Source organism: Nycticebus coucang, chromosome 2 (genome assembly GCF_027406575.1).
Source record: "Nycticebus coucang isolate mNycCou1 chromosome 2, mNycCou1.pri, whole genome shotgun sequence".
Lineage (NCBI taxonomy): Eukaryota > Metazoa > Chordata > Mammalia > Primates > Lorisidae > Nycticebus > Nycticebus coucang.
In genome coordinates this window covers 149,102,449-149,116,369 of record NC_069781.1, presented here as the reverse complement: position 1 = coordinate 149,116,369, position 13,921 = coordinate 149,102,449, and the positions used below count along the sequence as shown (strand labels likewise).

General features: G+C 55.3%; 1 protein-coding gene across 16 annotated transcripts in view; it reads right to left on the bottom strand.

Moving 5' to 3' along the window:
- ADCY7 (adenylate cyclase 7) overlaps nt 1-13,921 on the bottom strand; it is a 66,340-nt gene that overhangs the window by 22,616 nt on the left and 29,803 nt on the right. For 8 of the 16 annotated variants that reach the window (XM_053582139.1, XM_053582138.1, XM_053582135.1 and 5 more), the window contains exons 2-6: nt 4,900-5,336; nt 3,281-3,484; nt 2,028-2,189; nt 1,094-1,243; nt 485-633 (exon numbers count right to left, since the gene is read on the bottom strand). In XM_053582139.1, the coding sequence (XP_053438114.1) occupies nt 485-633; nt 1,094-1,243; nt 2,028-2,189; nt 3,281-3,484; nt 4,900-5,070 (836 nt within the window). In that variant the 5' untranslated portion in view covers nt 5,071-5,336. Of the gene's footprint in view, nt 1-484; nt 634-1,093; nt 1,244-2,027; nt 2,190-3,280; nt 3,485-4,899; nt 5,337-10,166; nt 10,280-13,921 lie in introns of those variants that run through there. The other 8 variants (XM_053582145.1, XM_053582146.1, XM_053582142.1 and 5 more) reach the window with 4 other exon arrangements.

Here is a 13,921-nt window from a genome sequence, read left to right as displayed (position 1 = left end):
TGTACTTAACTCAGGTCAAAGCATTCAAGTAAGACTGTGCAGCCAGCCCCTTTGAATCAGCGGAGGGCACATGTCAGAACTGGAGGGTCCTCGCCACTGAGCCCACAGAACTCCTCCCTTTGGAGGTCTTGCACCCCTCTGAAAACCATCTGGAAAGACCCTTCCACCGGTCCTGCCCAACAACCATGTTTGCTTAGAGTTTTATAATTTCAGGGGCTACTGGACCCTGCCCAATACCAATGTTAGTTGTCTAATTTAAGACCCTGATCAGATGCTAATTCTGAGGAAACAAATGGGGAGACTGAGGCTCACAGGGGGCCTGGATTGACCTGGAGCCAGAGGAGTTCCTTCTCCCCAATTTCTATGTGGCCTGGGCTCTGAGCCTACAGAAAAAGCAGGCAGGTCGCCCTCTGGGGCCAGGGGAGTGGTAGGTGCAGCCCCCAGGAGACCCCCACACACGCCTGACGCACAGGCTACCACCCACCTGACGTTCTGATGCCGCTTGACATAGAGGCTGTGGAAGTTGTTGTCAGGCATGCAGTGGTGGTCCCCGTGCTCCTTGAGCCGCTCAATGATAGCCAGCTTCATGCCCATGGAGATGTGGGCTGGCAGCACGGAGAGCAGCAGGTTCTCCTGGGCACAGGAGAACAGACCAGTGGGGGCAGGCAGGGCCTCTGTGCTCAAGGCACCCACATCCACACATGACAGCTGTCCTCACTGTCCCATCTCTACAGGCCCTCATCCTGCTACCAACCCAGCTGGACGCCTACTTCCCTGGTCCCCAGCAGAACCCCGGGACTCCCTCTTTTCAGCTGGGGTGGCACTGAGATGGGTGGGCCACCTGTTCCATCCCCACCTCGGGATGGCATGCCCAGGAATGACCTGACACAGAGGACAGCAGAGTCCAGAGTAATCGGGTTCTGGTTATCGGGCCAGAGCCTCAGAGTCTCTGTGAGGGCGTCTGGCTATGTGTCGTGCACACAAGCTGCTCTGGCTCTGTGTCTGACGGGGAGAGGAAGGGAATGCATGCAGGGCCAGGGGGCAGGGCCTGGAAAGTGGGCCAGGCTGTGTCTCGGTGGAGGCAGGGTCCCACCTGCTGGCGCTTCTCCACACGCAGCTTCCGGCGGGTCTGGATGCATTTCACGGTGTGGGTGAAGAGGTCCCGGGCGGCGTCCTGCATCTGGTGCTTGTGGAAGGCACCGGTAAGGTTCCCACACAGGAAGATGACAGCATTGGCCAGCAGCTGCAGTCCAGCCAAGAGTGGGACTCAGCTCTTAGCCTGGCCTCATCCCTGGGCACCAACCCCAGGCAGACTGGTGCTGGCACCCTCACTGTTCCCTCACCCTTCCTGGGCCAGGCAGGGAAACTGAAGCCCAGTCAGGGACTCACATCCCTCTTGGTCCCTCTCTGCACCCACTAGGCACCTGCCATTAGGAATTGGGGCCCCAGAGACCCAGGAAGCCAGCCACCTCCGGGGAGGTAGAAGCAGCCACCTCACAGGGCTCAGGGCCCAAGAGAAATGTTGAGGGCAGTCACAGAAGAAACAGTGCCCAGTTAGCTGCCGAGACCTCCAACCTTTACCCCTGAAGAGGACACTCAGGCCCCATCTGGAGGAAAATGCATCTTTAAGTCCCCACCAATTATGAATGAAAGGTCATTCACTCAACACAAAGACACAAGACATGGAGTCCTGGAACACTCCCCAGCCCATCGTCAGGGCAGGGGCTGACGAGAGACAGAGAGAGCTGGGAGCAGCTGCACCCCCCAACAGGGCACCTGATCTGGAAGGCAGGGCCTCAGCGGCTGGGGCCCTAGGCCAGCAAAGTGAAGGCTGGTGGGGAAGGGCCCCTCCCAGGGAGCCCACCTTCTCAGCAGACTCCAAGAAAGCTGGGCCTAGAGGCCATCGGTCTGCAAATGTGGCTCTGGGGCCTTTATGTCCAACTCACCCACATGGGCCTCATCTGCCCCTCAGTGTCCCCAGAGGCCCTAGCCCAGACCCCACTCCAGGCCCCCATGCCACCCCTCACCTGCAGTCCCACCTGGACGCTGGGTGTCGTGAAGGCCCCCATCAGAATGCTGAGTACCAGGAGGTGGGAGGCGGTGGAGATGGCCCCCACGGCAATGGCTCCCCGCATGCTGAAGGGCAGGAGCGTGTACACCACGAAGATGATGAACAGGAAGAAGGGCACCTGGGGACAGAGTCTGGTGAGCTGGGGGCTTGGCCACACCCCAAGACTGAGCTGGTGGCAGGATTCCTGGAGCCTCTCATCTCCTGGGGAAGCCCCCAGAAACCTGAATCTTAAGCCCTTCAGTGCTCAAACCAGCCTGCCCAGTACCTCTGTCCTGAGGTCAGCCCCTTACCTCTCCCTGCACAAGGGGACACAGCTATAGACACACACAAGGGACCAAAAACCAGTCCATACACATTTCTGCGCTGGGCCCAGCTAGTGTTGTTTGTGACTCGCCATGTGCTGGCCTCCCCAGAAGGGCCTTCATGTTCCCCATGGCCAGGGTGCCTCTGCCTGGTGCCCCAGCTCAGTGTTCTCCCTCTGTAGGAACAGTCACTAATGGAAGGCCAGGGCAGGGCCTGCTCAACTGCTGCCTAAAACACTGCAGCCCCTGCCCAGCCCTGGTCTCAGAGCCAGCTGCCACTCTCCCTGTGGCCCATGTCCATCCTGCCTTCACCCTCTGACCCAAGCCACAGGAGTGGTCATAGTACCCAGGCCATAGGTCAGAGCATGCCACTTGGTGACAATGGCCTTCCAGAGCCAAGCCCAGCAATCCAGCCAGGTGGAAACTGCAGCTCACTGAGGGAGGGCTTTCTCTGTCAGCTGCACTGGCCACACCGAGCAGCATCAGCCATAGCCTTCTCTGCTTGGGCATGGGGACGGCGTGCCCAGAATGAAAGAACTCAGAGGGGAGCAGAGTTGAGAGCAATCAGGTTCCTGTTACCCTGCCAGAGCCCCAGGCCTGACCCCCCAGCCTTGCTGGACACAGAAGCCCAATTGTGCCTTTGTGCCTCTGTGAGCTGGAGGTCTGTCATCTCCAACCAAACGAGCAAAATGCCACAGCCAGATGTCCAGGTGGACCCTCTCCCCACCTCAGTACTGTCGGTCCAGAAAATTAAGGGACAAAATCAGCCCAGTGCCCATCCTAAGCTAGGGAGCCACAGCCAGTACAAGCAGGAAGGGCCACACACCACTGCAGGCAGGCCCAGTAAGGCACACAGCTAGCTCATGGCATCAGGCCCCCAGGACGCCCAAGTCCCCCACCCTGTTACCTGCTCCCACGCACAGGCCTTCTTCATCCAGGAGTCAAGCACAAGCACGTAGCCCAGGGCCAGCAGGCAGGCCCAGGCCAGTAGCGCCCAGGCGCTGAGCCAGCGCCGCAGGAGGCACTCGACACACACCAGCACGTAGAGAGCCGCAAACACAGCGAGCGTCAGGAACGCCGTGCCCAGGACGGCCCGCCATTTGGAGAGGTCCTGCAGAGCAGAGGAACACAAACGGGCCTCAGCTTTCCCCAGCGGGCACTGCCTCCTCCAGAAAGCCTCGGCCAGCTGCCCAGCCTGCCCTGACAGCCTCACGGCTGGCACGCTCCGCGTGGGCCACGCCCTTGCTCCCACTAACACCTGGTCCTCTCACCTTGAGGCCTTGCCCTGTGCTGTCATCTCTGCTAGGGCTGCTGTAGCCACCCCTCCTGTCAGGGAGCCTGACCCGGTGATGCCGTCGCTCTCCACCCACCCCCTGTGAGGCAGAGTGGCCACCACCCTCTGCCTCCTCCAGGCTCCCCCTGCACTCTATACGTGCCTGCAGGTGACAGGCAAAAGGACAGGAGCACAGAGTGGGTTTTTTTTTTTTTTTTTTGAGATAGAGTCTCACTATGTCACCCTCGATAGAGGGCCGTGGCATCACAGCTCACAGCAAACTCAAATTCTTGGGCTTAAGCGATTCTCTTGCCTCAGCCTCCCAAGTAGCTGGGACAACAGGCACCCACCACAATGCCAGGCCATTTTTTGTTGTTGTTGCAGTTGTCATTATTGTTTAGCTGGCCTGGGTTGGGTTTGAACTTGCCACCCTTGGTGCATGCGGCTGGGGCGGTAACCACTGTGCTACGGGTGCCGGGCCCAGGATGGGGGTTATTCACAGAGAAGATGACACTGCTCTCGCCTCCTAATGGCTGAGCAGAAATTTGTAGGGTCAGAGACCAAATGAACAGTGTCTGCCTGGAGCTATGTCAAGAAGGATTCTGAGGTAGGCATGGTGGCTCACACCTGTAATCCCAGCACTCTGGGAGGCTGAGGCATTACCTAGGGATTACCTGAGCCCAGAAGTTCAAGACCAGCCCGAGCAAGAGTGAGACCCTGCCTCTACTAAAAATAAAAAAATTAGCTGGGCATTGTGGCGAGCACCTATAGTTCCAGCTACTCATAGGGCTGAGGCAGGAGAATCACTTGAACCCAGGAGTTTGAGGTTGCTGTGAGCTATGATGCCACTGCATTCTACTCAGGGCAACTGAGTGAGACTCTACCTCAAAAAAGAAAAAAAAAAAAGGAAGGATTCTGAGTCTGCAGCCAGGCTCAGGGAGGCGGGGGACTGACTAACACTGTCTGCCAGGGTTCGGGAAGTCAGGGCCGGGATACCCTGTCTCTGACTCAGGTCTTCAGTACAATTGAATTTCAGTGTGCAGAAAAATGAGGGTCATTTATTTGGCCAAGTTAATCTAATATCTAAAACCACCCCAGACTTCAAAATTAAATGCAAGTTAGAAACCTGTCTTTCACCAGCTTCAAGATACTCCACAGCTTCTGACTTGCTCAAGGTCTCACAAGCACAAAGGTTCAGGGTCAGCTGTGAAACCCAGACAGACCTATGCTGCCCAGGGGCTGCCCTCACTCACCCCGTGGCTGAAGGCGATGATGATGAGGGCAATGCAGGCAGAGATGGCCACCCACAGCAGCGTGAGCAGCAGCGGCCCATGCTGGCTGGTGAGCCGATACTTCTCGTAGAGTGCGTCTTGGTCTGGAACCTCCTCGCCCTCGTTGAGGGAGTAGCACCCCTTGGCCGGCATCCTCTACCCTTGGCACACACGCCCACTGGGCCTCTCAGGAGACCCCAGGGGGCATCTGTCTCCTGACGCCTCCACTGTGGGCCTAGGCTTCTTGCTGGGGAGAGGCCCCCCACGCCTGCAGTTCCATGGGCAACGTGGGGTCTGCACAGCTCCGGCAGTCAGGCCTCAGTCACCGTGCCACCAGCATCTCCCTGTACGTCCAGGCTGGTCTGACCACACACACAGGGTCCTCAGCTCTGCAGAGACAAGTAGACCCAGACCTTGACCTAAATGGGCCAAGTCAGGGAAGGGCTGGCATCAGGGCCAAGCAGCCCCTGACTCCCAGCATCTATGTCGGATTTATCAACCTTAACCCTAACCTAAACTTTATATCCTGTTTAAAGTGTTGCCCACCTCAGGGTATAAAGCTAGTTCCCTGTATTTTCTAGAACTGTGCTGTTCAAAACAGTAGCCTCTAGCCACAGTTGACTACTTTAAATTTATTTTAAAATAAAACTTAACATGGTGTCCCTCAGTCATAATAGTCAAGTGCTCAACAGCTGCATGCAGCCAGCAGCTCCTGAGCTGGACAACACAGGCCTAAGCTCCCCCATCATGGCAATGCTCTGGAGGCTTCCTGTTCATGGCTCTTTGATCCACCTTGATCCCTTACGTATGTGGCGTGAGGGAGGATCAAGGCTCAATTCCTTTTTCCAAGTGGATATTGCCTCACCCAGCACGGTTCAGTGAACCAACCATCCTTTCCTCACTGAATTTCGGTGGCGTTGCTTCTGTCGTAAATCAGTTGACCGTGCACAGGACACCTGCCTCCAGGTTCCGTCCTATTCCCACAGCTCTGGGACAAACACCACATTCACTTAATTACTGGGACTTTTCGGTAAATCTGGTACCTCTGGGTCCAAAGGGCTCCAAATTGTGATCCTGGGGCTCAACGCCCATAACACAGTGGTTACGGTGTCAGCCACATACACTGAGGCTGGCGGGTTCGAACCCAGCCCAGGCCAGCTAGACAACAATACAACTGCAACAAAAAAGCCAGGCATTGAGTTTGACGTTGCTGTGAGCTGTGACATCACAGCACTCTACCCAGGGTGACGTTGTGAAAATCTGTCATAAATAAATCTTTAAAAAAATTGTGATCCTGGGAGCCTGGGATTTGGGGACATGGCCAAGGGCCCAGATGAGATGGGGAAGCTAAGGGCCCCACGACCACTTCCATCAGGGCACCCTCCCACATCTGTATCATATTAAGCTTCTACATGAGGCCACCTTTTCTTAAAAGAGCACGGTGACACAGATGTAAGAAACTCACAAGCCCCACATCACGGGAAAGGAAGCTGAGTCTCAGGGGACGCAGAGAACCCTTTGTGACAAAGCTAGGAACAGACGCCAGGTTTGCAGTGCTCGGCCCATATGGGGCCCTCTTTCCCCAACACTATTTATTCATTAGCACATTCATGTATTCCAGCTTGACAATGAGCCTATGGCCTATCGGATCACTGCACCCACGACCCACGTGCTAGGCTGGCTTCCAATCTCCAAAGGGAAAATGTTAACAAAATACATGCAACCCCTAGACACAGCAACTGGGGCTTGGGGACAGCTGCCATATTCCCAACAGGAATTTTGTGTTAAGGGAACATCCCTGGACTAAGAATCCAGGGCCCCAATGTCTTCCAGGCCTGTCTTGGACAAGGGACAGGTAGGAGGCAGAGAACAAGGAGACTGTGAGACATGGGAAGGTGCAGGACAGTCTCAACTGGCACAGATGGCCACTCACCAGCCCACGCTACAAAGAAAAATGGGTCTAGAGCAGGGAAGATGGCCAGGACAGCCTGAAGGCAAAAGAGCAGGGTACCCAAGTCCCCAAGTCCAATCAGCCCCTCCTGCTGTCAGGCCCCACAGGCTGCCTTGATTCTAGGCGCTGCCTTGGGGCCTGTTTTCCCTGAAAGTTTCTATCCCCTTGCCACAAACCCCAAGAACAGAGTAGAAAAGCCTCCTATTTGGGGGTGGAACATGGGGCCACGTGCCAGGGATCCTTCCATGCCCAGACAGGCGTCCACCGTCTTTGGCATCTGTTTAACCAGCAGCAACCCTTTGAGGGTCAAACCCAAAGTGCTTAGATAGCACAAAACTGATTTCTACGTGAAATGAAGATTTTTAAATGTTGGAGATCAATTTCTAAAAAAAAATTTTTCTGGAGACACCCAGGCTAGAGTGCCATGGCATCAGCCTAGCTCACAGCAACCTCAAACTCCTCAAGTGATCCTCCTACTTCATCCTCCTAAGTAGCTGAGATTACAGATGCCCACCCCAATGCCCGGTTGGTTTTTCTATTTTTAGTAAAGACAGGGTCTTGCTCTTGCACAGGCTAGTCTCAAACTCCTAAGCTCAAGAGATCCTCCTGCCTCAGCCTTGCAAGAGTGCTGGGATTATAGGTGTGAGACACCACACTCTGCCTAATTTTAAAATTTTAAGTGATACAGCTCACTAGTTTACAACCTCTAAATCTAAAGTGATTGCTCTTTATTTCGCAAGAAGCATTTGCTGAGTACTAACCATCTATCTCCAACTCTGCACTCGGGGTCTGCAAAACGACACAAGATTCCTGCCCTGAGAGGCACTAGTCCAGGGCACCCCTAAATGGTCCCGTGTAGTAATTACTGAGTGCTACTGTCACAACAGTGTCTGCACACACGTTCACTCTAATCTTCAAAACCCGTTAAGACCAAGGTGCCACAGCCATTTTGTAGATTCAGAACTGAGCCCAGAGAGGCAGAGTGGCTGCCCAAGGTCACACAGCTAGGGATAGTAGGCAGAAGGGCTGGGATTCCAACCCTGGTCTGCCAGCTCCCAAACCAGGGTTCCTTGGCCCAGGCTCCCCCACTGACATCGCAGGGGACTAAAGCAGGTGCTGCAGCAGCACTGCCTGCCCCTCTGGCCTCATGCCCCCAGACTGCCAGGCCAGGAAACCCCAAACACCAGGGCCAGGACAACTCCCCACAGATACTCCACTAGGCTCAGGAGAGACTTTGCTGCTAGCCAAGCCAGATCCTCCACAGATCCTCCACGCAAAGCTGCCAGACCAGAGCTGCAGGCTGCCAGGATGCAGGCGCACGCACACACACGCAAACATGCACACACTCACCCCTGCCACAGACCTGCTCTTCTAGGTACAGCTGAAAGGCTCCCAGGGGCCTGTGGGAGCCCAGGCCTGGTGACACTCCTCTCAAACATCTAATTAGGCCACTTCCCAGGCAACAGCAGGCAGAAAACGGGTATACGACAGATAGCCCTAGGCACGAGGACTTTGGTCCACCCAGGGACCTGGTCCAGCTCCTGAAACAAGCCAGGCAGTGTGAGGCAGAGCTAGGCCAGGGAACTTCTTCTGTCCCTCCTCAGAAGATGGCCTGGGAACCCATCAGCAATGGTGCTTCCACAGGCCAGGTCCTCTCTGGGAGCCTCCCACGCAAAGCCACAAGCAGAGGACCCTCGGCTGTGGCCGGTTCCAAGGCCCTTCCGTGCAGCCTCCAGTTGTCCTGCCGGTCACTGACTCAAGCCCTGGGTAAGAGTCCGTTTGCCAGGTCTCACTGACCCCATTACCTCAGTTTGCAGTGTGCCTGTCACCGCCCAGGGCAGTCTTCATCACTGGGCACTTTCTCTGTAAGTCCTCCCTTGGGGCAAGCCAAGCCCTGCCTCCCTGTCACTGGTCCTGTCTGAACTCCAAAGCCACCAGGAGCAGGGATATGTACTTGGCCAAGTCAAGGCCCCTTTTTCACCTGGTCCCTCACTGTCACTCACATCTCATGATCTCCCCATGCCATAAGGAAAGGACCTCACCATGACCCTGAAGGGGGAAGGTGTCTCCTGCTTCTGCTGTGCAATGTCCCCACTCTCAGGCCCCTGGCCCAGGGACCATGTGACCCTGGCTTGGCTAGCAGCAAAGTCTCTCCTGAGCCTAGTTGCCAAAATCATCCCAGCGAGAATGGGGCTTCTGCTGGTCCAGGGAAGGAGACGTCCTCTTTTATCAGTGGCCTGGGGCTCTGGCAGACACTGGAGCCTGGAGCCGGCATGGACAGCAAAAGAGACAATGTGCCTCGCTCCTGGCGTCCAGGCGACCTGAAGACAAGCAATGCCCCTTTCAGCTTAAGCCAGTGTAAGTTGCTGTCACTTGCAACTGAGAGTTCCAAGTCCACACCGGACTTCTTGATCCAGTTGTTATGTCCGGGAAGTACCTGTGGCTCCCCTTGGGTCCAGAGTCAAAGGGACATTGGGCCCTACACACAGCCAGTCCTCGCCATGGAGTGGACACCAGCACTCACACCTCCATCACCATGTCCTGGCAGGCAGGTGAAGGTTTCCACAACTTCTCCAGTGGCCTCCAGAGACTCTCCCCTTCAGGAGGAATGAGGGAGCCCACCGGCACAGGCCAGTGTGAGTCCAGGGGATCAACCTCACTTCTCGCAAGCAGTCTTATGGGCTCTGAGGCCCCTGCAGCCCAGGTCCTATGACACAATGGCAAACAGAACTCACAGCACCCACTACAGGCCTGGCGCTGGGATCACTGAATCTGCCCCTCCCCTGCACATATGACCATGTCTCCCATTTTACAGATATGGGAACTGAAGCACAGAGAGGTTCAGTCACTTGCCGTGTTCTCACAACTAGTAATAGAGCTGGGATGTGAACACGGGCCTCCCAGGGTCCACCTCTTATTCTGCCCAGCACCGCCCTGGTGCTGACATCCAGAAAGCCTGTAACATCCCCAAACACCAACCCCTTCCTGCCCCCAAGGCCCAGGACAGAGATACAACCAAGAAGGCAGAAGGAGGCAGAGCTAGGCCAGGGAACTTCTGTCCCTCCTCAGAAGATGCCCCAGGAACCCATCAGCAATGGTGCTTCCACAGGCCAGGTCCTCTCTGGGAGCCTCCCATGCAAAGCCACAAGCGGGGGCCCCCATATGTCTCTGACTGGCAAGAGCAAGGTCAAGCCGGCGAACTCCAGGAGGGCGGCCTCCTCCAGGAAGCCCACTGAACTGCCCCAGATGCGCCCTCTTCTCCCTTGCATACAATCAAGGCCGACCATGGCCTCCTCACCAAGCACTGGCTGGCTAAGTCTGGGTCCTCCGCCAGAACAGCCGCTGGAAGTAGGCAGCTGGGACTCCGTGCCAGTGGAAGTAGGCAGCTGGGACTCCGTCTCACGCCTGCAGGGCTGGCCCCTCAGCACTCAGGAAATCCCCCTTCCCCACAGGAACTGGCTGATCTGGCAGCACACACAGTCCAACCACACACCATGGGGGAAGTATGTTCTCGAACGCCTCAGCTTTTACAGATGCAGACAGGGCACCCACTTCCTCACCCGAGCAGTGCTGGCAGGAACCCTGGCCCGGCTTCCTCTGGCCAAGCCCTGGCAAGCCCCTGAGCTGCACAGGGCCTGGGGCCCTGGTGGCCTCAGAAGGAGGAAGCGGGGACCTTGGGGCATGAGGGGGTGGGCAGGCGTGCAGAGAAGCGTTTCTGCTCAGTCCCCTGGGCCCGCACCCCACCTGAGCAACCACACAGCTGCAGCTAAAACCCCACAAGCAAGGTCTCCCCAGCTGGGCCCTCAGCTCCCTTGGTGGGCTGGGTCACAGGCAGACTTTTCATTTGCTAAGGGAGTCCTACCGCCATCTCCCTAGGGAGACCCTGACCTTCAGAAGGTTCTGCCAGCAGCTGCTCTACCTAGCACAGGCCCACACAGAGGGGCACCCAGGAAACCTTGCAGGAACAGGGGAGGCAGTATTGGTGGCATTCAAGGCCTACCCTTCAAGCCCCCACACTTCCCTATCCCCAGAGTCCGGCAGCCCTCAGGCACCTCACTACTGGGAGACCTTCTCATATTCCTGCTCAGCATTCCCAGACGCCAAACATCCCAACATCTGCCTCACCAAACTGTTGTGGCAGATTCTGTGCTTTTGCGTCCCACCACTTGGCCCCAGGCAAGTAGCTGGAGTTCTGACCCAGGCCGAGGCAGGGAAAGAGGGAGGCCAGGGGCAGCGGCACAACAGCAGGAGGCGAAGGCGCCTCTTCGATGGAGGGTGGGATGCATCTGCCACACCTGCTGTGTCACACCACGGCCTGCAAGAGAGGCCTGGACCCACTCCCATCCCTGACACGTGGGAGCAGACACCTCTCGGCCTCAGTTACCTCACTGGCAAACTAGGGTGCCGATGACCAATTTGTCCACATGAGGGATGAGGCCTGATAGGCCAAGCTTTCAGGGACAAAGTGGCCAATTAGCCAGAGAGAAGGCTCAGTACCCAGGACCCCCGGAGAAGGTCTAAAGGACCATAGCCCACTCTGGGGTCCCGATGAAAGGGACAGGTATAGAGTAGGCAGGTCCCAGCCCCATCTCCCACACTTCCTGATGACACAGCCTGCAAAGCTACCAGGCAGGGGCAGGAGCTGAAGCTCCCCAATGGTGCAGCCCCCTTCTCCCTCCACATTCCCCCCCGCTGCCTCCACCCAGCTCGTCCCTGGGACCACCGGCTACCAATTGTTCTTGGGGTCCAGAGACCTGTACTCCAGTCCCAGCTCAGCCACCAAATTGCTCTGTAACCCTGAGCAAGACCCCTGACTGATCTGGGCCTCAGTTGCCACTTTTGCAAAGAGATGACCATGTTGGAGCCCAATGCTAGCCTAGGCTGGGCTGGGTCTGGAGGCTAAATCATGAAATGAAAAGAATCAGGGATTGGAGAAAAGGCCAGGTGCTGCCACTCGGCCCCAGGGGCTCACGCTAGGGGTGGCCAGAGGGGCGTTGTGTTCTTAGTGCCTGCAATCCTCCTTCCCCTTCACTCCTCTAGTTAAGTTTCTCTCTTTGTCTCTCCTTAAAATGCACCCCTAGGGGTGGCGCCTGTGGCTCAAAGGGGTAGGGCACCGGCCCCATATGCCGGAGGTGGCGGGTTCAAACCCAGCCCTGGCCAAAAAAAAAAAAAATGCACCCCTAGGCTTCAGCTGCCAGGGATGGTGAGTCCAGACTCGCTAAGCTTCTGCCCAGTGGCAGTTACAGGGTGCCCAGGAGGGGCTGCTCCATTCATTCATTCATTCATTCATCTCCAGAGGGAGCCGTGCAGGAGTTCCTTCCTCAGACACGCACCTATGCCTTCTGTCCCGGGAAGGAGGACAGGCACCAAGAGGAAACTCTGCTCCCAAAAGAGAAACCTTAATGCCCCACTCCCACCCCCAGTGTATCTGCACAGAGTGGGTGTTCAGAGCTGATTAATCAGCCAGGCTCCCCTGCTTGCTGGAGGCACATCAGTATTTTTCCCCCCACACCATTAGAGACTCATTTCTTTAAGCACTGCCCTTACTAGGCTCCCCCCTCTAGAATGGAAACACTTTCACACCCTTGTTTAACATATTTCGGATCCCTTTTCCCTGATAAGGAAGAACAGAAAGGGGAAGTCTGGGTGGCCTCTGAAGGCCTGCATGGGGCTAGTCCAGCCCAGAAGAGCAGGACAAGGCACTGTCCCCCCTCAGCCAGCAGGTTCCCTGGTGAAGGCAAGGCATGAATGGGGTCTGGATATACGAGAAGACATCCATCTCACAGGCCCATGGACAGATGTGACCCAGAGTAATCCCTGTCCTAGAGGCGGGCAGGAAGGACACAGTTGACTCTTTTTTTTTTTTTGAGGCACAGTCTCACTATGTCGTCCTGGGTAGAGTGCCATAGTGTCACAGCTCACAGCAACCTCCAACTCTTGGGCTTAAGTGATTCTCTTGCCTCAGCCTCCCAAGTAGCTGGGACTACAGGCGCCTGCCACAACACTCGACTATTTTTTGGTTATAATTGTTATTGTTGTTTGGCAGGCCCGGGCTGGGTTCAAACCCACCAGCTCCAGTATATGTGGCTGGCACCCTAGCCGCTGAGCTACAGGCACCGAGCCCACATTTGAGTCTTGAGTCCTATACTGCTAGTATTCTGTTTAGAAGGCAGTATAGCCCAGAAGACAGCAAGCTGGATTCATAAGTTATACCAGGATGGTTTCTAAAGAGAGGAAAGAACAATTCTCATTTAATATGGTAGATGATAAAGCCTTTCTAACCTGACACAAGACCCAAAAGCCACAAAAACTGATGAATTCAATTGTGTCTTTAAAAAATAAAATTTACTATATGAGGAAAACTACCAAAAGCACAATCAAAAGATGAATGGCAGATTAAGGAAACATATTTGTGATTCATATCACAAGAGGGTAATCTTCCTCAAATGTAAAGAGCTCCTACAAATCAAGAAAAAAATCAATAACCCAACAGAAAAATGGAAAAAGGGAAGGAACAGAAAGTTCACAGAAAAGGTAAAATGAATGGTTCTTAAACATTTGGGAAGAAGATGACCTCACCCATAATGAGAAAAACACAAATTAAAACTACTGTGGGCTCAGCGCCCATAGCTCAGTGGTTAGGATGCTGGCCACATACAGTGGGGCTGGCAGGTTCAAACCCAGCCAGGCCTGCTAAAGAAACAATGACAACTACAACAACAACAAAAAATAGCTGGGTGTTGTAGAGGGCACCTGTAGTCCCAGTTTCTTGGGAGGCAGAGGCTAGAGAATCGCTTAAGCCCAAGAGTTTGACGTTGCTGTGAGCTGTGATATCACAGCACTCTACTGAGGGCAACATAATGAAACTCTTCTCAAAACAAACAAAAAACTGTGGAAGCCAAAATTAGTGGCACGCACCTATAGTCCCAGCTACTAAAAAGGGTGAGGTCGGAGGACTGTCTGAGCCCAGAAGTTTAAGTCCAACCTGGGCAATATAGAAATAGGTATCATATTCACTCCTGGGAAGAAATATGAACCAGCAGAACCCTTCCC